The following is a 24,884-nucleotide window of genomic DNA, read 5'->3' as shown; positions in this document are numbered from 1 at the left end:
CCCCTCTTAGACCCCTCCTCCCTCCAGACCGCCAGTGACCGGGGAGCAGCCGGCGGCGGAGCAGCCCACACGTGTATTTAACCCGTTCCTTCCTTCCTCGGGAATCAAGCACCTCTTTGGTTGCAGTCTGTAGAGCCCCGGGACCAGGAGCTTGAGAAATGAGCCCCTAGAACTCCTCTGGCAGAGAGACTGGCGGGAAGGGAGGGGGAAAGCGGAGGGGGGGGGAAGGCAAGTGCGGGAAGTGGGGGAGGGCAGGGGCGGGCCAGAAGACCGCGAGAAAACCAGAACCTCACAGAGCACGCCCAAGCCAAACCTCCAAAGTGCTGTGTGGCAGGGTGAAGGGGAAAAGTCTGCAGCCTGATCGGATCCGGAGGAAGAAGACGATATTTTGGCAGGAGGGAAGCCTTTGAAGGAGAACCCAGCCCTTCTGAGGGACCGTTGGAGGTGACGTCCTTGGGCCTCTGTGGGTGCTGCAGGCCATTTTCGATGTGGCAGCCCCCGTCAGCCAGGATAATGATGAGGCAGGTACAATCTATCTAGTATGCAACCCCCCCTTCCATTCTCTCTGGCCACCCTTCGCCCCGCAGCTTCTCTCGGCCTTAACCAGTGGGTGCAATTCTGGCCCTCCTGGGTGTGGACCAAACCCATACATCTCCAAGGAATTTTCAGGTTTTGAACCTGGAACCTTGCTAAACTACACTGTGAGTTGCTTATCAGACTTTATTAGGAGGCAGTGAAAAGGTGGTCTATTAAATCGCCTCTCCTAATGCGCGTGAGTCAAATGTCCTGACAAGAAGCAACTTGGAGAGTGGCTGAGGTGGGGGCGGGGGTGAGGGTGGAGGGGGCACTTACACTTCAGTTCCACCTTGCAAGAATGAGAAAGGGAATGAAGGAGCAATGCGGCACTATTTTCTGGCTCTCCATTTCCCCTTACCACTAGGATTTCCGCCCCCCTCCCCCTTCAATTTCTCTTGGACCGCAGTTGAGCAAAATTTAGATGCTCTGACCATTGTACATTCTGAGAGAATCAGCTCGGATCAAGTCTAATGAATAGCTAAAATTATTTACAAATAAGACCCCTGCCTCCACCCTGGGATCTTTTCCTCGAATGAGACAAGTGGTTGTGGAAGAGAGCTTTGCTGCTTTCGGGGAGTCAGGAAGAGGTGTGTGGCTGCCTTTTCTTCTGGGCAGATTGTTTTTGTACAGAGCGGCAAATGCTCAGCTCCAGGGCCGGGTCCTACCTTGAAAGGAAGGGATAGAGAAGTTAGGGAGTGTGTAAAAAGCGACACTTTGACTCATACCTCTCCTTTTCTTTCACCCACACGCCCGTGCACACGCAAACCACCCCTCCCTCGGGTTGCTCAGCACTCCCACCCGCACTGTATCTCAGCAACTTAACCTCCCTAGACAGCTTGAACTGTGCCTTGGGAGATGCTCGCCAGGATTGGGGAGTTCGAGGGCAAGCAACTGTTCTTGGGCAGATTCCTGTTGTTGTGGCGGTGCTGGGGGGGGGGGGGCGGTTAACAGGGGGTGGGGAGAGCTCCAAAGCTAGAAGGGTCTGAGGTTTGGAGGCAGAGTTTAAGGTTTGAGGCTCAAGCTTTCCTGAGCTAAGGGGCAAGAAAGGCCTTCTTCTGCCTGGTTAAATAGAAAAGAAAGGAAGAAAGGAAGAAAGGAAGAAAGGAAAGAAAGAAAGAAAGAAAGAAAGAGAGAGAGAGAAAGAGAGAAAGAGAATAAGATAGATCAAATATATCAATGTGTAAAATATAATGATTAATTGAATGTTTTTCGTCGGCTCCTTCTCCCCATCTCTAAAAGGGAAGGTCAAAAAAGGTTGGTTGTTCGTTCGTTCGTTTGTTTTCCTTTGAAGTGGACTAGGAGAAATGACTAGGTCTTCTTGTTGGTCTCAAGAGCAAACTCCAATGTGCCAGGGCGCGGGCCTGCAAGTCACTGCGGGCGGGGCTCGGGGGCGAGTGGCTTGGCGCGGAAGGGGTTAAGGCGCTGAGCGCGGAGCCATCTGGCCGGGTTGGCTGGTTATAACCGCGCAGATTATGTTCACGGGACTCAGAGTTGAAGGCTCCTCTCCTTACCCAGCAGCTCCGCGCACCGCCCCACGAGATAGCCCGGCGCAACTTTCTTCCCTCTTTCTTTCTTCCTCTCGTTTGTTTTTTTTTTTTTTTTTTTTTCCCCACCGCTGGGTAGTGGCTGCGGCAGGGGTGGGCGAGACTGAATGACCGAACTCGAGTCCACCTTTCTCTTCATGTCGACGTCCCTGGAAATAGTCACACGGATGCCATGGTTACTTCTGCCACGGTAAGGGGAGGTGGCGGGCACGTTGGGTGGGCAGGTCCCAGAGGGGGTAGGGGATCGCGTGTGGGAGATTTTTCCTGGGGATCCGCGTGGGGCCCCCAATTCTGCACCCAGCCCCACCCCCATCGCGCAGCAGGCTCTTAACTTTTCCGTTCTTCTGCCTTCCCCAAAGTTTGAGCTCAAATCAGCCCAGGCCCAAACGCAATTACTACTACCCTCTTTCCACATGCACGCACACTTGTGCGCTCCTAGATATGGCTCTCCTCCTCCTCCTCCTCCTCCTCCTCCTCCTCCTCCTCCTCCTCCACCACCACCACCACCACCACCACCACCACCACCTCCTCTTCCTCCTTCTCCTCTTTCCTCTGGTCCCCTGGCTGCTCAAAGAAACCGCCCTCAGTCTGGGAAAGTGATCAGGTTTAAGAAACCTGCATTGGGAGGGAAGGAGGTGGAGGCGAGGGGAAATGGGGACCACGAAAAGGCAAGAAAGGGATTCTGCACACCACCACCCCGCTCCACCTTATGCATACATACCTCCAACCCTCCTATCTTGTTCCCCCAGAAGACTCCCGCGCATCCTATAACAAAAGCGGGTAGCAGACAAAAATGGGGCTTGGAAGAGGCCAATATCCCGGCTTGCGTCCTGCACCCCCGCAGGCCACCGGGCAGCGTTCGGCAGCCCCACCACACAGCCCGGCAGGGCGTGGGCTGGGGGAGGGGTTGCAAAGCTCAGGACCCGCACAGTCACTTCCCAGGTTGGGGGAGTTGGAACTCTAAGCCCTATAGTGCGTACCTGCGTTGTTGTCCCACATAAACATTTTTCTCTGAGAGGGACCCTTGCTCCGGGCTACTCTGGCCAGCGCCAACCCAATGGCTCCCCACCCTGGGTCTTCGCGCAGATGTTGGAGCTAGCGCTCAGCCTGCGGGTCTGGGATCCCGCCAGGGAACGGTGGATACCGGGGCGGGGCCATCGGTAGGAATTTGGTACCAGTTTCTCAGAGTCCTTTTTAGAGTCCCCGACCCCCTCCCCAAGAAGTGGTATGGGAAGGACGAGAGCATCAGAGACCCTCAGAGTTAGGTCGGAGTTAAAAAGAAGCCACAGCGAACTGGACTGTTTCCTGTTGCCACCACGGAGCTCTGCACAGTGGTGGATACTTCTAATGAAATTTGGCACTCTTGAAGGTGTGGAATGGGAGGGGTGGGGAGGACCTCTTTCCTTGTCGCTTTCGGGAGTGAGTGGGTGTGCATCCAAGAGGCGCTACTGCTTTGCGCAATTTTGGCGTTCTTTCGCAGCGTTCAGATGCGCCTTACTGGGACTCCAGCACCGAATGGTGTGGACACAGTTGATTAGAGAGGTCGCAGGCGGGAACTGGAATCGAGGCTCGCGTATTCCAGGTCTGGGAAGCACCCACCAGATTGACCCCGACCTCTGGCGGCCGGCGGGTAGCAGGTTGAGAGTCTGAGCGTAGGCTGCTCTAAGACAACGTCCTAACCAGAGCAGGCTGTTTGCTAGCTAGTGAGCTGGACCCCCTGAGCCAGGACTTGTTTATGAGTGTGAAGAGGCTGGGGGCGGGGACCTGTTGGAGGAGGGGAAGGGAGACTGTAAGGGTGGGTGTTACTCGCTGAGTCTGAGGCTGGAAATTCTGTGGGTTAAGGAGTGTGTTGACAAACCTGCTTTTCAGTAAAGGGATGTCTTTCCACTACAAACCAGCGGCCGAGGAAATATCTATGCACACCGCCCTAAACGTCAGTTGGACCGGGGAGCTTTTCAATCGGTTCTGCTTTCTAAATAGCCCGAACTTTGCCATTTTACCCTGTCTCCCCTGATCCTAACGTGTTGCTTAAAGAAATTTGAGAGATGGAATCAAGAAGACATTACACCCAACTATCTCTGCCTTAGACTCAAACAGACCCTAGTGTAGCGTTGGTAGAGGGTGGAGATTGAAAAAGAGATCAGTAGGCTGCTGAATCTGTATATAAGGATAGAAGAAAGTTTACCTGGTGTTCGCCTCAGACAGAACAAGGAGGGTTGTCCTTTGGTGAGAGCTATGTTGAAGCTGGCATTGAAAAGATCGGATCTGTATGAATCGGGTCTGATTTCCCAAGAAGGAAGCCTGATCCTTGCTTGGCCAGAGACCTATTGGGAGGGCTTTCTCAAGTCTCAGTAAGAGAGGGGCTTGGGGGTAAGAGTGTAGAGCTGGAGGTGGAGCTTGCTCCAGCTTCCTCCAGCCTGGCTGGCCCTGGAGGGGTGGGGAGCTTGTGTTGATGGGCATCTGTGTGCATAGCAGGAGATGAGAGCTTGTGGGAACATAGGTGTAGCTAATGAGAAATCTGTGTCTGGGAAGGGTGTCAGAGCTGGAGAAGTGCAGTGTGCTGAAGACAGATGGCTTGCGCGCGAGCCTGCACAGACACATGGGGTGGGTGTGGTGTGGGAGGGCGGCTGGGCTGTGTGTGTGTGTGTGTGTGTGTGTGTGTGTGTGTGTAAGGTGGACATGTGTGGGGGCTGCATGCCTGAAGATTACCAGAGGGATGCAAAGGGGAGATTATGTGAGGAGAGCGGAGTGTTAACTAACTCTAGAGGCTTGTACAGCCCTAGGATTTGACTGGAAGGGCACTGGGCCACATTCGAAGATAAAGAAGCACAGGCTCTGGTATTCGTGTAGAGAACAGTGCAAGGAAGGATGGCTTTTGCCTCTTCACCTTCCAAGTGAAGGGACCGGGAAGACTTAGAATGAGGGTTACACATTCAAGGGGAAAGTTCCTGTGTGTTGAAACAGGGTCCAGTGACAGGAAGTGCTCTGTGCACAAGACCTCTGAGTCAAAAAGTCCTTTTGCATGCCAAGTGATAAAGATACACACTTCGTGGTACTGTATAATGGGCTCTCTCATCTAGTAGACGGACACGTTACCACCAGTTAATGTTGATTATTATTTTAAAATGAATGGGATGCCTCCTGGATGCTCAGCTTGTTGTGTGCTGAGACATGGCACACTGCCTTGGAAAAATTCCTTCTCCATGCTCAGCTGAGTGTTACAGCATTGCCAGGAGTAGAGAGTGCAGAGGCTGTGGAGGTTTCTTCTGGATCATGGGAACTAAAGGGAAGCTGCCTTGAAATGTATCTGTGGTTTTGTAAAAGGGGGTGACAAAGGTAAAAGATGGTGGACACTTCCGTGGGAGGGAAAGGAGCTGGAGGGTGTCCCTGCTGCCAACATGGAGTACATGCTAGGCTGGGAATTGGAAGACTGGAACTTTCCAGGTAGAAAATGGGGGTTGGGGGATGGGAAGGGCCCTGATCCATTTCAGGATGAAGTGAGTGATGTCTTTTTACTAGCCCAAATGAATCTTGAAGCATGGACCTGGGGAAAGGTACAGCAGTGCTCATGAGAGGCTAGGCTGGTAGCGTTTGCTGGGCTTCCAGGCTTTCTTTCTGCACTATGAATCTAAGGCTAAGCTGGGTAAGCACTAATGCTTTTGTCTATGGGCCTGCTGGAGGCTAAAGTAACCATGAGAAAACTCGCCAACTGGATGGAGAAATACACATAACATTATGGACCCTGTGAAGGAGTGTGCTGTGTGTTTTTCCGCAGGGGTTGTGTGGGTTTGGGGAAGGGAGAATAAATTAGGTCTTGGATGCTTAGAGACCTGTGCCTTAAGAGAACAAAGGTATGCATAAAAGAAGAGCTGGGGGAGGGGGTTCAGGGAGTGAGCACAAGGAGGAGCTCGCTGAGTTCACTGGGGTGTGAAGTAACTGGGCCAAAACAGGAGGAAGATTATGCACATTAGGGGTAAGCACACCATTCACCTAGGCCAGCTGACAAGGAACCCCTTCCGGATCATGCGAGGGCATCTGGGTGGGACACTATTAGGCTTGTGACAGTTTTGATGCGAAAGATTGAAACTGTATTATTTTGAGGTTCTCCCTCAGTGTTTCAGGGAAGTTCATCTCTCTGAGAAATGGCAAGCACAAGCCTGAGGTAGCAGACCACAGCTGGAAATGCCCAGTATTTAGTCTGCCACTTTGGAACAATGGTTTTCTGATGTCTGGGACTCTCCACGCTCCACTCCTCTCTAGAGCATGACTGTTGATGAGAGGACTGGGTAAGAAGGAAAATGTATTCCTCTTTACCTGGCAGAGCTCAGAGGGAACAGTTTCAAAAGCTGTGGTCCACAGAGATTCCATCTACTTGGACTCAGGTGCAGGTATCTGTCAGCCACTGGGAAAACGGGATCTTTGTCTCGTCTAAATAGTATCACATCTCCGATGCTTACCCACTGTGTAAATAAGTAAGCAAACAAACAATATAGTTCTCTCATGGCTTGCCTCGGTTTACTACCTATCTGTAAACTGTCAGGTAAAGTTAGGTTTTAGTTCGGAGAAATCAGGTCTCTGGACTATTCAGCAAGAGAGGCAATACAGGAATCAGTTATTAATTTTTCAGACAAATGTTGTTTTTAGCATCGGCTTTGAAAACTACAATGCCAAAAACAAATGTGACTTTGAAAACACAGAACATGGTAATTGTCCTTGGCAACACCACCGTTTGTGTAAGAGGGAAGCAAAGTCCAGCCACCCTGTGTTACTGTCAAGGTCTGTGTTTTTCTAGACGATAAGTCCTTGGCAGGCCCCAGCCTGCCTGGAGAGAAGAACCCCAGGGCTTGGAATTGTGAAATGCTGCATGCCCAGTGCAGCAAGTTGGGCACAGACACTTTCCTCTGAGACAAGGATAAAGGCCCAGAGGCACTGAAACATCCCAGTCCTCCCAGAAGTTAGCACACGCTGTCAACTTCTGGCTCCAAGTCAAGGCTCCCATCCTGGAGTTCAGTGGCCATAAATAGTCAGGAGCTAAGTTATTTCCATGAGGCACTAAACCAATTCTTTTGCTTTTTTGGGCGAGATTGGGCCAATTAAGTAGATTGGAAGAGGTCACTGCTGATGGGTCTCTCATTCCCCAAGCAGGACAGGCCAGGAGAGTTTAATTACATAACATTTCCCATCTCTGCCTTTGCACTCCCAGATGGATCAGATGTTCAGGCCTTTCCTCTTCCCCTCCACTCAGGATGCCTAATTGAGCAGGCTGCTTCTGCTGCAGGCTGCAGACCTTTTCCTGAGCCAATCCAAGGCTCCCACCCTAAGCAGAGGGGCTGCAAATCCAGGTGCTGGCTGGAAGTGAGAGAAGGGGTTTGGGGGTGACATGGAAGATCTTTTAAACCCACCACTGTTTCAAGACGTCAGCAACTGCTGTTCTACTCATTAACATTGCAGGCAGTTTCTGACATTGGGAATACTGAACTAATGGCCATTGGACTGAGTTTTATGTAAGATTGACTTTGTTGGAAAAGGACCAAATCTTTTACTGGAGAAAAGCCTAAGGCCCATGTGGGGTTGCTGATAAGGCCAGTGGATACATTTTGTACATCGGCCAGCACCTGCTTATAAGATCACAGTGCAGGCATGCATGCTGGGGTGTGTGTGTGTGTGTGTGTGTGTGTGTGTGTGTGTGTGTGTGTGTTGGAAGACACATAAACACAGGAGCTGTCCTGGGTGGGCAGAAAACATTTGTTGAACTTTTGCTATTGGTGGACACGTATGTGGTTCTGGCTCAGATTTTGTCATCAAATTTATTTACAGGAGAAAAAAAGAAGCACTTTTCTTTCAGATCATTTGCATATGGCGATTGTGAGCTTTGAAGTATGGGGCCAATGTAAATACTCTCTTATCCTTGCCTGGGAAGATCTCTAAGATCAAGAAGCCAGGACAGAAAAGAGAAAAAAAAAAAACAACAACAACAACAAAAGAAACAAAGAAAAATATATAGTATATAATGTAATAAGAAAATATTAAGAAATATATTCATATTCTTTTAGAATTCTCACTTTCAAACTGTGAACACACATGTAGATAATCCAAGAGATTTTTGACGGTTTTCTGTGAAGCCAACTCTAATTTTACCTACAAATACTAAGAAGCTAGATATAGTTATTTTTATGTGATCAGACTATACTTGCTATGTGTTCATTTCCTTATCCGTCATATGCTCCTCTCACAACATTGATTAGGAACTATTGAGGTCTCTAGAACTCTGGGCATCCTCCCATGATAGACTTTGGGTGTGTTCTGTTATGATTGCTCATTATCGGTCAGCATCACCAAAGAAGACATCTGAGCAAGTGATTTTCAAATGAAGCAAAGAACTAAGTAGCTTACTGATCTCAAAGGACTTCATTCAATATAAGGTGGTCTTAAAGGGCATGAGGCAGCAGATGGCTTGCTGACATGGATATGGAGATCAAGCTTTTAACTAAGCTCTGTCACTAATTAGCTGTTGCTATGTGACCCCGAATATTCTCTTCAGGCTGTGATTTCCCTGACTTTAAGTAAAGGGCTTGAATTAGAAGATCTCAGGCCTCAAAGTCACCATTCCGGCTCCACCACCCTAAGATTCTACATTAATCCTGGCCTATTTAATCTTTGCTAATATGCCTTACTTGGAGCGTGCCTTGGCACATTCTAAGGAGCTCCTGTTTTTATCTTTGGAGAAAGCCAGACTGGCATGCAAAGAATTTACCAGAACATTTTGTTTTGTCCAAGAATGCTCAAGATGTTGGCTTGCTCTATACAGTATGCAGTCTATCTACAGAGCAGAATGTAGTTGCATTTGGCTTTCTGGTAGACCTGATGCTAATCATTTAGCATCTTCCTCTCAAATACCTTTCATTGTCAACATTTCAAATAAAAGATGAGCGCCCACCTTTAAGATGATGATAGTATATGAGCAGTTAGTGGTTGCTGGGCATTATGACAAATATTGCATGGCATTATCTCCCCAGATAACCTCATAAATAACTATGGGTATGGAGTTGAGGTGAAGTTAAAGGACAGGTCCATAGTTGCACAACAGAACGCTGCTCATATACTTTCCTTCCTGAAACCAATAGCGCTCCAATGTCCACCAGATTGTGTTTTCTGTGTTCTGTGATATCATCCAGATGGGAGCTGGCCCCATAGCCCTTGGTGAAGTTTGTCACCCCACAGGATAGCCTGCTCCATCAGAAGCTTCCTTTTCTTGTGCAAGACAAATGTTTAGGTTTTCTAGCCACCTGCTGGCAAGCATGTGTCAGATCTGTCATAGCTTCCATTCCCCCCACCCACCCACATTTACTTCTCATACTGTTGACAAGGGAATTTGCCCTTCCAGCATGCAGGTATTGATCTAAGTCACAATTGCCTCCTTGTAAAGTCTATAACAGTGGAGCTGGACATCTGGTTTTGATCCACAAGCCCAGAAGAGGTGGTGGGTCCCAGCATTCCTGAGTCCTGGGATGAGGACTGCACAAAGTCCAAATTTACATGGATAGCAGGAGATCTCTTTAGAGTTTGAAAGATGGCTGGATAGTCCAGGGACCCAACCATTTAGACTCGGGCTTTGAGTAGGCAGATTTCTTGCTGGAGGGTTGAAGGGCATGGTTTGCTTCAAAGGACTGAGCCCCAAAGCTTTGTTTGAGACAGAATAAGGCAGGTATCATGTCCTCCATCCCTCTGCCTCTGAATTTCACTCTCTGGGCAAAAATACTTCCAAGAACAGGAAAATAAAAAAAACTTCTTGAAGATAACTCTTATCCTCTTCAAAGGATGTGGGAGAATGAATGCTCTGGATTTCATTTTCTCTCCTTATCTCCTAACACACACACACACACACACACCGTACAGGAGCATGTGCATGTGCACACCTTCAAGACTAATAAAGAGGAGACTTTGTTATGTTGCTTGAAGGTATTTTCCCTGTACAGCAAAAAACCACTGACCAAAAGCCTATTTGATTGTTTTACAATATTTATGCTCCAAATATATGTATTTACTGCATTTTAAACTTTTCACATGTAGGGTGATGCATTTCTTTTCTACACAAGAGATATTCTCTGTCTCTCTCTCTCTCTCTCTCTCTCTCTCTCTCTCTTTCTCTCTCTCTCTCTTTCTCTCTCTCTCTCTGTCTCTCTCTCTCTCTCTCTCTCTCTCTCTCTAAGTAAGTGCCAAGAAGTTGAAACTTACTGCAATTTACTGTTCCCTTCTGTTTCTAGACCTAAGCCTTCATCATTTAAAAGTATCTTCCTCCCCCTCTGCCTCCCTATTTGTCCCTTGAGGAATGTATTTCAAGTTCTCAGTCTGGGATTAGTTCCATCCTGTGTCTAGCAGACTTGTTTCTGCTGGGTTATAAGGTACTTCCATTGGGTTCAAGAGTGAGAGGCAGCTGTAAAACTCACCTGATTCTCCAACAGATGTGTTCCACCACTAAGAAGAAGCTTGGCTCTGTTGACACACCGCTGGTTATCTAGGATAGTGAAGAGCTTTTCTCCCTGCATAGGACTCAGACTAAAGGTGAATTTTAAACAGAACCCTTTCCTTCCGTGGGTCTCTGCTTCCTGATCTGGAAAAGAAGGGAAATGGACTCACTGGCTGATCAAAAGGAACCTGAGGTCGTAATTGTTCTTATGTTCAAAGTTTCTGCTGTTCCCTCTGCCTCAACTCAACATGGTTCGTGCCTGGGATCTTCAGGTACTCCTTCTGGCCTGGGGTACTTATGTACAGAAATGTGGAGGGGGTGGTGGAGGAAATTAAGTTATGTGATGCCAGATAAGTTATTGAACATATGGATGAGTGAATGTTTATGGGGTGCTGAAGAAGCAAGCTTGCCAGGTTTGTGGCGGATCTTGGATTGCTAGCTGGGAGCGTGGGGGGAGAGGTATATGTGGGATGAAATTGTCTGTGGGTAGCTGAATTCAGTAAGTTAAATCCAAAAGATACTAAACTGTGCTCCCTGAGACCAATCCTGCCTCTGATGCTACCAGAGACTGGCTGTAACTTGGACATCCTTGAGCCATCTTCAGTCTTGCTTTCCTTGCCTATTAAATGTCCAAGTTAGGAGCTTTGATGGCTGTTGTAGTCTTTCCTGTCTTCTAGATCGATTGTGGGAATTAAGGCTAGAAGAAAAACCTAGATGGATGGATGGAAGGGTGAAGGGATCAAGACAAGAACACCCTTAAAAAGTTTACTGGTGATGGGAAATAGCCTGATACAAAACATATAGGAGTGGTCAAAGCATTCATCTGTTCTCGAATTGGAGGCAGCAACAGAACATGCTGTGTGTGTTTATGTTGTAGTTTGCTCATCTCTCTAGCTTCACCAGTAATATTAAAATCATCTTAGATACATTTGTTTCTCCATTACCTTCCTTGGGAAGCCTCCCTGAATTCCCCCCAGAGAGCCAGGGGGCTCCCTTCCCAGCATCCTCTATGTTATAGCACTTAACAGCCTGGGCTGCATCTGCATTCCTCTCTTCTTACTAAAGGATGAAATTCTTGAAGAGGGGTCTGTGCTTGTCATCTTTGTGTTCACCAACACCTGGACTGTCTGCCACGGAAATGTGCCAACTGAATGCATAGACATGCAAGGGAATCATCGGTGAGCTTAGGAGATGGCAACTGGAGCTGGGTTCAGAGACATGATGCACCTCGCCATGGGTTCAAAACTGCCCTCTGTGATTCTCTTCTGCTCTGTCCCAAAGGCTAGGTCATAAATGCTGACTGCTTACTTGCCAGGAAAGGCTGTTTTAGCTCTCCTTTGGACTCTTTCCCTCATGTCCTAACCTACCTAGTTCTGTATATTTGGATTCTTGGTCTTGGGGAATTGGGTGCTACTGTACATGAATTGGAGTAATTCCTTTGAGACATTTTGAAAGTGGATCTGGATACGTGTATAAAGATTACTCAATGTGTCCTGTTGGTGGCTCTGTGCTAGATATTAGAGAAGATGCAGAAATGCATGACGCCTTGGGCTGCAGGGCTGGAAGTAGGCCAGGACAAGTCAGATTATAACCAAGCTCCAAGAGAAAGAACAGTGAGTACTGAAGATGGAAGGAAGGTTTCCTGAGTAGGGCTTTGTAGTGTGAATAAGATAAAGCGTCCTCTCAATTCACTTCTGTGTAACAGGGCTTGTTTAGCTTCTGAATTCTCCAGGGCCAGGTCTCAGGGAGGATTCTTGGAGCCTTTGGTTCTTCATGGCAATAGTCTGAGGAAAGTTATGGATAGTTCAAGAGGTGGTGCTCTGGGCAATGTATGAGCTCCCAAGATTACATTTGCAAGTGTCCCCTTTTGCAGCCGAATCAGCATAATGAGAAGGAAGTGGGAAGGGCAGATCCTCCTCTGAGAATTGTTTCCCTGCCCCCTCCACTGACTTATATGCATCATCTCTGCGGCCACTTCGCACACAGGGACAGACTGCCATCTGCTGTCCACTTTTATCCTCTGAGTCCTTCCTTTTCAGCCAGGTCCTTGTCCTCACCTCCCCTCATCTTTAATGGTTATAGATACCATGGAGAAATAGACAGTAAGTGCTTGTTAGATAGATTCTGCAAAACTTAGCACAACATGTTAGGTAGTTTTCCTCTCTGCTTCATGACATGTTGTTTAAAAGGGACTGCCTGGCATCTCTTGAATCTTCCTAGGGTTAGTTAGCTGGAGTACCAGGTGAAAGGCAGGATCTCATCATCAGTGATCTTGGGGTATCCTTGGGAGATCAGAGAGCTGCCCAGTAGGAGGAATCACTGTGTATCTGAAAAATGAAGATGACAGCAAAGACTGTAGCGGCTGTGGGGTTTAGAGGAAGGTCCTTGCAGGGAAAAGGTAAGTAAGGACAGCTTATCCTGTATCTCCACTCAGTAACTCTCCTGTTAGGAAAGACAGTCCTGAAAGCTTGAGATGTCCTATGATTGTCTCCGAGCCAGTTGCTTTTTGACTCCTCTGGTGTGCAGGGGAGTGTAGGCAGTGTTCCAATGAAAGGAGTGAACTTCTACATGTCGCTCCTGGGAACCCCTTCTCCTATCTCTCCTAGACTTTCTTTCAAAAGCACACCAGCCCAGTGCTGGAGTCACAGTTTCTCTTAAAGGAACTGCTTCAGTGTCCTGACTCAAGTCTAAGATTCTTTCCTGTCAGAATTCATTTCCCCCAGTAAGCGTCAGAGAATGTGTTGGTGTTTTCTTTAGGCTTTTTGTTTCTTTGATTGATTGGTTGGTTGATTGGTTGGTTAGTTGGTTGTTTTTTGTTGTTGTTGTTTTGTTTTTGTTTTTTTGAGACAAGACTTCTCTCAAACCCAGGGTGATAAAGGATTTACTTTGTAGCTAAGGATGTTCTGGAGTTAATAGCAATCCTCCTTCTTCAGCCTCCCAGGTACTGGGATTATAGGCATGTACCACCATACCCGGCTTGTCTTGTATTTGTCTTATTCTTCAGGTGCTTTTGTTCTTAGTGCTTAAATTAATGCCAATGGAGTTTCCAGAGTGTTTATTTCCTGTTCTTTTCCTTAGATATGATGTGTGCTTATGAAAGACAGAGGGGAGGGGCAGGACAGGACTAGAGGGTGGATTCTATTGGGTATAGGAAATCCACTCAAGTCTGAGGATCAGGTTACTACTTAAGGAATCTCAGCATCTCACTGCAGTCCTCACAGAGTTTCTCCGTTTTTTTTTTTGTTTGTTTGTTTGTTTGTTTGTTTTGTTTTGTTTTGGTTGCCCCAGTGCCCTCTTAAAGTTGAGACCCCCTTTCAGAACTGTTGTAGAGTCCCCTCTCCATATAAGAGATGTCCTGGATTTTGAGGGGACCATTTGACAGAGATAAAGTCAAGCCAAGGTCCATTGGAAAAGGCCAAGTTTTAAAATTTCTTTATTTTTATATGTATGGCTGTTTTTCCAGAATGTATATCCGTGTGCCATGTGCTGGAAGAGGCCAGAAGAGGTGTTGAATTATTTTGGAACTGGGGTTACAGACAGTTGTAAATTGCAGTGTGGGATCTTGGACTTGAACCCAGGTCCTCTGAAAGAACAGATGAGCCATCTCTGCAGTCCCAAAGATTACGGTTTCGATCAAGTAGAGGCAGGATATGAGAGGGTTAGATCAGGATTCCAGATATTTATCATGTGGCAGGATGGTTATCTGGGATAGAGATAAAAAGAAAATTCTCTCAGAGCAGGGAATGATGATAAGTTTCTGCTGGCTTGTGATATAACTTGTAATGCCTGAAAAAAGCCATTGATTGAGGATGTAAATCCAGAGAGGGGAAGAAAACAGCAAGAAGTCTAGGTGAGCAGGTACCCAAGCATAGAGCATCACTGGTTGATAGTGTGGGCTAAGAAAGGTTTGCAGACAGTGCAGGGAGGGCACCAGAGCACTGTGGAACTGAAGAGCTCCCTCTGGCTACAGTGTGGAAGACAATCTTCTTAAATGGTAGTGAAGGAACTGAAGCATGGCTAATGGTCGGATGGACAGAAGGATAAATGCATGAGCGGGCAAATGAATGGAGTACAGAGGGAGAACAGCAAGGCGGATTGATCTCGAGTCATCCTTGTGTGTACTTTGCCAGTTCTTGCTCTGAGGAGATTATGCCAGCCTGGGAGAATGGAGCACGATACGATACAGACGGTTAGGGTGTTGCTGGCTGCATGGAAACGGAATTGAGAGGAACTCTAGTGCTGAGTGTAGGGAGGTGACAGCAGGGGTCAGGGGCTCCCAGTCATTTGCCTTATATATTTTCCCACCCTAATTTGATTTTATTCTCGATCAGAAGAGGAAAAAATGCCTTCAGGGCTTACAACCAGAAAACTTGACACTCTGACAGTGACTTGCTCCATAGGAGGCCACTTATACTATGGGTCTTTGCTAAGCTCACAGTGGAATATGACCAAATGATGGAGCTTCTGGGACATTTGAAGAACTTCCAGATTGAAACTTGTGCAGAGGGTTGAGTGAGGATAAAGGAAACGAGAAGTTCTACATTCCAAAGAACCTCTTATTTTCAAATATTAGCTCACACGTTCTACATCCCAAAGAATCCCTTTTTCGAATAGTAGCTCACTCAGACATTTGTTTGCAAGCACGCATCATTTAGTGTGTATGAGATGAGAGTGTATGACAGTCATGCAGACAGCAGACACCCAGCATGCCACCCAGCAGCTTCGGAGGTGGGAGTACTACAGCTCTCCTCGGTGAAGCCAGCAAGAGCCAAAGATGAATTTTGCACATCTAGTGATGTCCTCAAGGATTTTGCCCAGCAAAGACTCCATATTCCTGTCTACCCCGTTCTCACCTTACACTCCAGGGTGTGTGAACTCTAGTTGACAGTGCTTGCTCAGCATTAGTATTCAGTCCAGTTAAGCCTGAATGGTTATAATTTGAGATCATCAGGTGATGCTACCGTGCAGCCTAGATTGGATACCACCAGCTTATAGAAGTAAGCAACTGGGCCCTCACCTGGCCTTCCTGCAGCTTTGTCAAGCATCAGACCTCTTCCCATCCCTGATATACTTCAGAACTCATTATTCTGAGGATTTCAAGCTCATTTGGCTTGAGCCTTCTTACTTAGCCAGTGTTTGCCTTAGAAATTAGAAGGTGATCAGATTCTCAGCATATTCTAAAGTACAACCCTTCTCAACTACTGACAGAGATACTGAGGGTGAAATGGTGGGGTAAAGATGGAAGAAGAAAGCAGACCACATTTTGTGGGCATTATTGCTTGTTTAGGCAATTTTGTCTCATTATTTCCCCCAGCATCCCTCAGGGCAATCATTTTGTATAATAAGCTTTTATTGCAAATAGTTTATGATTACCTTTCCTAATGGCTTTTCCTGGGAAAAGCAGTCAGATGCTCTTAGCCATAGATGAAGTCAGCCTATTCCTGACACTGGTAGCTCAACCCAAGCACCAGCCTTGGGATGGTCCTTCCAAAAGACACACCTGAGCCCATGTCTTAACCAAAGTCTTTCCTATGAAAAAGAACTTGCTACTTTTCTTGTATTTTCTGGGGCTTGCAGGAGGTATGATGAGTAGAGGTTTGGGGAAAGAGGCTCAAAAACAAAGCCTGAGCAATTTTATTTTCAATCATATATTCCCAGTTTGTTAAGAAAACCATATGGGGCTATTTGCAATCCCTGGTCTCTCGCTTACTACTCTGTGAAAGATACTGTTGTGGATGCCATCAGGCATGATGGGGCTGGATGCCTTACATCTGCTGCTGAATGTGTGCTTCAGAAGAGCCTTAGACTTGGAATTCTCAGAACTGCTGAGAGACCTAAATGCAGCATAGAAATTGCCACGCTGTGGAACGGATAGTAGTTCAAGATGGCAGAAATGTTGAGCCCACCATGGACTGCCAGGCAGGCAGAGGGGCTGGGCACACTCTGCAGGAAGGACTGCTGTGTAAGCTGCACACCACAGAGCCATTCTACAAAATGCCACAGAATCAGGAGAAGCCAGAACTATCTCTATAGCTCATGAAGACTGAACAAATGACATTCTTGGCTATGAGAGCTACTCTCTCCTGGTTCCAAATGTGTAACAATCACCTTCAGGGCTGACCATTGCGCGTTCTCTCTCTCTCTCTCTCTCTCTCTCTCTCTCTCTCTCTCTCTTTCTCTCTCTCTCTCCGTCTCTGTCTCTGTCTCCCTCCCTCCCTCCCTCTCTCCCTGGGTCTTTTGATTAGAGGATTGTGATGCTTCCTAGAGCAGTAAGAGAGAGGAGAAGAAACAGCCATTCTCAACACTAGGTGATTGACTTGGTTTTCTGGAGTCGGATCTAGGACATATTGACAAGGACCATGAACTAATAAAGTTGACTATGATGTTGATGGATTTTAAGTGGAATGACCACAATGGCCGATAAGACAGATTATCTGATAACTCACATCCAGGAGGATTCCAAGACATTTATGTACAAATGTACAGCCTTGGGCTGTCTGTGTCTTAAGCTATTGGTGAAGGCATGAGAGAAGGGTACGGAAATATGAGTCAAGTAAAGGCGCTCAGACTCTTCCTTCTTGTGTTGCTCATCAATACTTACAACTCAGATCCTCAATTTTCTCTTGTGAAACAAACTATAATAAAATAGACGCTATCTACACCACATTAAGTAAGGTTTCAAATTCCAAGTACATGGCATGGCTTAGCCTGGTATACTTTTTTGTGTGTTTGTTTTGTGTGTCCTAGTTTACTTCCTACTTCTGTGATAAAGAACGTGACCAAAAATAATTTGGGTAGGGCAGGGTTTATTTTACCTTATACTTTATAATCCATTGTTGGGGAAGCTAAAGCAGGAACCCGAGGTAGGAGCCTGGAGGCAGGAACTGAAGCTGGGGCTTTGGGGGATGTTGCTTACTGGTTTGCTCCGCATGCCTTGCTCCTCTTTGCTTGCTCTGTTTGCTTTCTTATAGCATCCAGGAACACCAGCCCAGGGATGGTACCTCCCACAGTGTGCCCACATCAATCATTAATCGAGAAAATACCCCACAGGCTTGCCTACCGACCAATCCAATGGGGGACATTTCCTCAGGTGATATTCCCTCTTGTCAGATGACCCTAGTCATAACAAGTTTAAAAAAATAACTAAACAGTATAACCCAGGGCTTTGTGTATGCAAGACAGGAACTCTACCACTGAGCTACAACCCCAGCCTAATCTGTTGCCTTCTTAAACTATTAACACATTGTTGATTTTCCCCTAAGGCAGGCTGGGAAAACGTTGCCTGATGAGACACTGCAATTCCTAGGTATACCTGAAACAGAGCTTCAGGAGACATCTTAAAAAGTGGGAAGAACTCTCGCTGCTGTCCTGAAAGACAACTGTTAGTCTACTTCTTTCTCACAGTGCCACTGAGAGCTAAGATTTGGGATCCTTCCCTCTGTGAGGGACCACACATGGGCAAGATGCTCAGAGGAGCCTGTGCTGGGTGGGAAGTGTGCCGTTCAGCAGGGCTGGATGTACTTCAACATGGACCAACCAACATTCTTACAAAGCAGGTCCAGGGCTTAGGCTCCAGCCCCATTTGTATTCTTAGAAATCACTTAGTAAATGTAGAACAGAATTTCCTTCCAGCACCAAAGCACATCCAATGGTAAATCTAACAGATGCCACTCCCTCCCTGCCCTTCCCCTTCTGATGGCCCTTCTCTTTATATTCTTATCTCCTTGAAATCCATTTTCTCATTTGTATAAATGCAAGTGGTCCAGTGTCTTTGAGATGATTAAGCATTCAAATTCCTTCTTGATGGCTCTATTAATGTTTTTGTCAGGATCTAGATTTGGGGAGTAGGGTTTCCTATGTATTCATGAGGCTGGCTTTCTTGGATGGACAGCTGCTTATTCTGATTTCAGCTGTGACATATATTCTGTGATGTACCTGAGTGTGATTTCGGCGCTCAGGGTTAGTTTATTGAATTGTCAGTGAGTTCTTGGACACTACCTTCTTGTAGGGATCCTCCAGGCAATGGAAATCTAGCCTAGGCAGTTAGGAATTTATTTTTAGTATATTTGTGTGTGTGTGTGTGTCTGTGTGTGTCTGTGTGTTTGTGTACATGTGAGTGCAGCAATGGGTGAATTGTAGTGAGGCTTTAGCATGCTTTGTTGTTATGTGAATCTCTTCACAGTTCTTAAGAATTCTCCTATCACATAAGAAATGAAAGCTGTCTTTCACAGTGGGAAAAGACATAATAAGAAGAGCTGGGTCCCTTAGCACATTGCCTGTTTCATTTAAAAGAGATGAAACTATGATTCGATGTACAGTTGTAACTTTTAAAAATACTTATTTTTTATTATGCATATGTCTTTACCTATATAAATGCATGTGCACCATGTGCTTGCAGATTCCCAAAGAGGCCAGAGGGCATTAAACCTCCCTGGAATGGGTGGTTGTGAGCCTTCTGATGTGGGTGCTATGAACCAAACCCAGACCCTCTGCAAAAGCAGTTAGCATGCTTAGCTGCCAGCCACACATTGCTGTACTTTAAGACACTAATTCAGCTGAGCAGCATGGGTTTAAATCCCGCTTTGACCACTTCTTAGAAGTGAACATGGACAGTAGCCTCAAGATTCAGTCAGTGTTTTTAAGTATAAAATGACATTGAGAACAGACAATAGTTGTGCTTGCCCCTGCTCAGTGTTGAGAGTTCCCAACAAGATTGAGTCACAGTGACCTCTGAGTCTGAAATGTGGATGGGGTTCAAGAGACTTTAGCCAGCACTGTCCTGAGATGATTGTTTAGAATATTACTAATAAACTAAAGAGAAAATAACAGATCCAATGCTATGTTAAGGAACACAAAGACAAGACCTCCAAAGACTCCATAAGAGACTAAATCAGGAACCAGAATACCACTGTCTGCCTACCTAATAACATGTGCTCTGAGTTCTGCATCTAGCTGCCTGTCTGGTTCTAGGCTTTCTGACTGATTCTCCCAGATACCCAGATTCCATATCTCTTACAAAGAGATTCTGATTGGCTTGTGTCAGAGTCTCACACTAATTCATCAGGCTCATGGACAAGAGAAACAAGCCAATCACATCATGCCATCGAAATAGATGTCTGCTCCAAGGACCCACCTTTCAACAAATTGGCAGTTGTTCTTCATGCATTAGACTGAGCACACCCAACACTGTTTCATGTTAAAATGATGTCATAACTGGAAGCAGCTATGGATGATGGGAAGATTCTCAGGTGAGAGTAAATAGGGACAGTCTGAAGGAGGCTAATCTTTTCCAGGCAGCACACAGTGCCTGTGTTGAATTGTAAGGCAGGGCCTCTGTTCTTAGTAGATTCTACCCAAAGGACAGGGAGGGATCCCGATGAAGACACAGACCAAGATGGATGATAAATAAGCAGGTGGCCCAGAGCTTCCAGACAGGACAGGAAAGGGTTACCTGCAGAGCTCCAGCTGTTTCCAAGCCTTAGTGCAGAGCAAAACTGTCCCTGTCCTTTCCCTCTGGATAATGACGACTATCACCCATCAGGACTTTTATGGGGTAAATCTCAAAATACTGAACAGTATTTTGAGAAGACTAGGCTGCACCATGAGGCTTTCTAAGGTTGGCAGATCCGGAACTCAGGACACCCTGGCTCAAGTCAGTTCCTCTCCTATTATGTTCCTTCATATGCACATATGCACATCTTATGTTCTTCTTTAACTTAAGTTCAAAAAGGATTGCAGTCCTCATTGCATACATCCCACTGCTGACCTGGATGAACCTGCTCCTCTTTACTTCCTCTAGTTATCGAGCTAAGCACTAGTTAAAACAAAGAAAACCTTGGGGAAGATCCCAAATAATAAAGGTTTAGATTCTTAAATCCTAGGCTAAATTAAATCATCATTCTGATCCAGTATGATGGTTTTTAATGTCCTTTTTTTTTTAATTTCTGTTTTAAATTTCCTGGCTTATTTATTTGCACATAAGGTCCTCGAGTCCTGAATATTACACTGTGGTAAGTGTCTTATGTGCATAAGTTCCGTCCCAAAGCTCCTCTGCAGGATAGGCTTCACTTTCTTAAGTCAGGGAGGAGAAACTAGGACCCAGAGACATCACCATATGATAGGAAGCTGGAGTCCTGACTGTAGGGTTAAGATGCTGCATGCGCGCCACATTGTGAGATAAATATTTCTACCCGGCAACTATCTTCTCTTTCACACTCCAGTCTGCTAGTCTAACTAGGAAAATTTTAGTAGTACTTTAGTTAACTCACAGACTATTTTTTTGTCTTGCCCTTACCTCTTTGTCTCCCTCCTAGCTGACTTTTTTTTTTTAATGAAGAATCCTTTGTCTGTGGAAGAAGGGAGGTATTAGATCTGATACAACAGAACTCATGTATATTCTAATAACTAAGGGATGAAGCTGAGTATGGGGGCTTCTTGCCTGTAATCCCAACACCAACGAGGCTGAGGCAGGAGGATTAGGAGTTCAGGGGCATCTTGGGCTTCATAGAAGGCATTGCCTTATGAAATATGTGTTTTAAAAAATAATGAGTCTGTAAAGATATCTCAGAAGTAAAGAGTGCTCACTCTTCTTACAGAATACCATGCTTGACCACTAACATACCCGTGACAGATCTCAGCCTTGAGTTCCAGGGGCTCTGACATCTTCTTCTGATCTCCATGGGATATTGTCACACATGATGCACATACAACATACATGTACTCAAGTGCATACACACATACCCATGAACTAGTTTTTTTTTTTTTAAAATATTAAGTAAACAGATGCATGTATATAGAGAGAATGTAAATACATAAATTCACAAATAAAATAATGAACATGTGAAAAATACTCTCTCTGCCCTCTGTATGTACAATCTAGGCTTTTGAACATGACTCACTGGCCTCTGGTAACATATTCAGACTCAAGTTGCCTGGCTCCTGGAAAGCATAACTTTTTATACAGTAATTCCCAATGCTGAGAACTCCTTTCATGACTGACTATTACATGTGCTGTAGCCTCATCCAGAAATTTCCCCAAAGCCAGAACAAACCTTTGGCTTATCATTTGCCATATATGTATGTGCTCATGTCTGCCTCCCCTTCATGGGGGAGGAAAGGTCTTATTCTAGTTACCTTTACACTTTTCAAGGGATACTGATGATACAAGACCAAACTCCAAGCAAACTTCCAACAGGACAGGGCGTGAAGACAAGTTGGTTTTTTGTTTGTTTGTTTGTTTGTTTTTGTGTTTTGTTTTGTTTTGTTTCAGAACTTATTGGGTCTATTTTAGCTAAGAGCATACTGTTTTGTTTTCTTTTTCCTTCTTTCATGTATACATGTATGTATGTGTGTTTATATTTACATGTGTATGGATGCAGATGTGTGTGTAATGCACATGCATGTGTGTACTTCACATGCATGTGAAGGCCTGGGGTTTATGTCAGAAATCTGCCCTCCACCTTGTTGATTGAAACGAGGTCTCTCATTTAAACCAGAGTTCAAAGATAAAGAAACTACTCTTGCTAGTGAGTTTATTCTGAGGATCTCATCTCTCTCCACCTTTGCAAGCTGGAACAACAGGCTAGCTGACATGTCCACCAGGCATTTAGATGGGTTCTGAGGATCACACTCCTGACCTCTTGCAAATGTGGCAAGCATTTTAACTAAGGGACCGTCTCCCCAAGCTAAGCTTATCTTAATTGTAAAGTTTGAGATTGTCTTTTGCAGCTCTCTTTTTCCCATGGTAATCTGCCACTAGAAGATCTTAAGGGTTAGGTCAAGGAGAGAAAGTCTGGGTGATATTGAGTTTAAAGTCCCCACTGACTGGTGATTGTTATATTAGTATTTATAAAGGTTCTTTCTTTCTACAGAAAGATGTAGTAGACTGGGTTGTAGCTCATTGGTAGAGCATTTGTTTCATATGCAGCATATCTTGATTTTGATCCTTGGTGCTTAAGTCGAAGTGAATCAATAAAGGTAGTGAAGATGTGGAAGGAAGAGAGGAATGGATAGAAGGGAAGGAGGGAGGGAGGAAGGAAGGAAGGGTGGGAAGAGGGAAGGGGAAACCTGGAAATACTGGTAAGTTCAGCTATGAGTTAGGCATTGTTCTGGATGCAGTAAACACAGCAAACACAAATCACCCTCTGCCTTCATGAAACTCACCTTCCAGCAGGCAGTATTCATAAATACAAGAATACAAATAGATACACAAACTTTTCCTAGTGGGGATTGGTAGTGTGCTGAAAAATCAAACTATGCAAGGCAGGCTGGGACACAACAGAAGGCTTGTGTGGCTGAGGCAGAGAGGGAGAGGGTGGGCTCCTCAGTAAGGCTTTAATGACTTAGTGCAAAAAAAGTCTTCTTTGCCCACTTGTATTGACGAGGTGATAAATTGAGAGACATGGTAAGAGGCTGGCAATCTCCACCCAGTTGCCTCCCTTCAACAGACCAGGAGGCCAGCATTTAGATCTCCTCTCAAGTGTGATATCAAGTAGTTGTTGGGGAATAGAACTTAGAATACTGTCATTTGGTCAACATGTTTTGAAGGGCACTTGGCTCACTTTGCAAAAGATGGGCTATGGGAAGAGTTAGATAAGTTTATGCCAATACAGTAGCTAAGGTTGAACAGTGCTATTGATCTGAGTGGTCAGGATGGAGGAGTCAAGAAGCTAGAGACTAAGGCTCTGTTTGGAAATAGAACTGGAAGAACTTACTGGTAGAATGTGGGAGGAAAAAAAAAAACCACAACGGAAGAAGCTGTAGCCAAACCTTCAGAGGAGAGATGGAACATTGTTCTCCATAGGCCCTCAAAGGCTTTACTTAGCATCTCTGACAATTGTGCACGGCTACCACAAGCCCAGCAAACAAAGAATAGAATGTTCAGGATTCTTCATTTATCTAATCTGCAACACACACTCTGCCCACTGACCTAGTGTACATAAACCTTACTGTTAAAATGCCATTCATTCAGTGACTACCCTCCAAGAGCCTGATATGGGAAGGTATTATGTTCTGTGCAGTGAGGATATATTTTTTTAAATGTGTGTTCCCTTACCTCCTGGGACTGACAGTACATGTAGGGAAACCAAGATCTCCAGCTGAGTAATGCTCAAGATAGAAGAGCTTGGGCCCTGGGAATGGAGCCCAAGGATGGCAGTGGAAGTTTCAGAAACTTCTGGTAGGTGATGGATAGGCCCTAGATTAGGTGAGAACACTGCAGGCTGCTGATAACACAGGCAAGAGCCAGGAAATGCAGAGGGGCGTGGGGTGAATAAAGCTCCACAATGTACCCCAAAGAAAACACAAGCAGAACACTGACTAGAGCTATGCTTGGGGTTGCTTCCTCCATTCACACAGAGATATGGTTTGGGGGTCAAGAACCCATCGCTTCTCTCTGTTTCCTTTTGGTTTGGGTTCCTGTCACTTTCTAAGAGACGGAGCCGGAGAGAGGCTGACTACTGTCTTTGAATTTTGGGGAAACCTTTCTTGGAATGTCTTCCTCTGCTTAATCCATTTTATTCTATTATAGGATTCTGTTGCGGACATTGCAATGCTTGAGGTTCAGCCTTTCTGAGGTTTTCTTCTGACTTGAGCATTTCATATGTGTTTTCTGGTTTTTTTTCTTTTTCTTTTTTTTTTTTTTTTTCTGCCAGTTTAGCCCCAGGATTGCAAAAGCTTACCTGGATTACAGGCAGGGTGTCAGAGAAAACCCCAATGTTTCTGATGCTCACCCAATTTTACCAAGCTTAGCCAAATGAGGCACTGCAAGAAAGACCCACACAAGCCTTGTTCCTTGGTGTCAAATGCAAACAAATGATTTGCTCCCTGTAGTCCTCCACTCATCAGCTACTATTGGATTTACACCCTGCATTTACTCTGAAATTTTCTAAAGCATGGGTTTGCTAACATGTGCACATGCTAACACAGAATGTACCTAATCACTCGTTGTCCTATCTTAGCCTTCCTCCCTGAGAGGCTGGGATGTTATGTGTATAATATCTGACATCTAAAAAGCTTGTCCTCTGTCCAGTCACTCCTTCCCTTCCCAAGAACCACTTACTCTTGTTGCACTGGTAGAGCAAAGGCCACCGTTGCCTTTGTTTTCTGCAAGGCTGGCCCAGGAACCTGGATGGGCATCTGCAGGGTGGTCTGCTGTCTACTGCAGGCTTTGGAAGCACTTTGTCAGTCTCCCAATTCCAACATGTGCCCTGGAATGTTTAGTCTCAGGAGACCAACAGACTTCCTTCCTCTGGGCTACATGGAAAGCTCAGTTGGAAATGGAGCCACTGTTAGGGACC

The 24,884-nt window shown here is 45.8% G+C and overlaps 1 protein-coding gene and 1 long non-coding RNA gene across 4 annotated transcripts in view; one reads left to right on the top strand and one right to left on the bottom strand.

Moving 5' to 3' along the window:
- Positions 1-298: 298 nt before the first annotated feature.
- Ntf3 (neurotrophin 3) overlaps positions 299-24,884 on the top strand; it is a 68,711-nt gene continuing 44,125 nt past the window's right edge. Inside the window, exon 1 of one of the 2 annotated variants that reach the window (XM_076940596.1) lies at positions 299-525. In XM_076940596.1, coding sequence (XP_076796711.1) covers positions 487-525 — 39 coding nt within the window. In that variant the 5' untranslated portion in view covers positions 299-486. Of the gene's footprint in view, positions 526-2,173; positions 2,311-24,884 lie in introns of those variants that run through there. The other variant, XM_034511871.2, reaches the window with a different exon arrangement.
- Positions 539-4,451, bottom strand: LOC143443535 (uncharacterized). 2 transcript variants are annotated; one of them, XR_013112620.1, is made up of 4 exons: positions 4,306-4,451; positions 2,842-2,885; positions 2,088-2,269; positions 539-1,241 (listed from the first exon to the last, which is right to left on the bottom strand). It is a non-coding gene; the product is annotated as an uncharacterized LOC143443535 (long non-coding RNA). The 2 variants fall into 2 exon arrangements; XR_013112619.1 differs by lacking the exon at positions 4,306-4,451 and adding an exon at positions 3,101-3,379.

This window comes from Arvicanthis niloticus, chromosome 9, assembly GCF_011762505.2.
Source record: "Arvicanthis niloticus isolate mArvNil1 chromosome 9, mArvNil1.pat.X, whole genome shotgun sequence".
NCBI classification, from domain to species: Eukaryota; Metazoa; Chordata; class Mammalia; order Rodentia; family Muridae; genus Arvicanthis; species Arvicanthis niloticus.
This window is presented reverse-complemented; position numbering and strand designations above follow the sequence as displayed.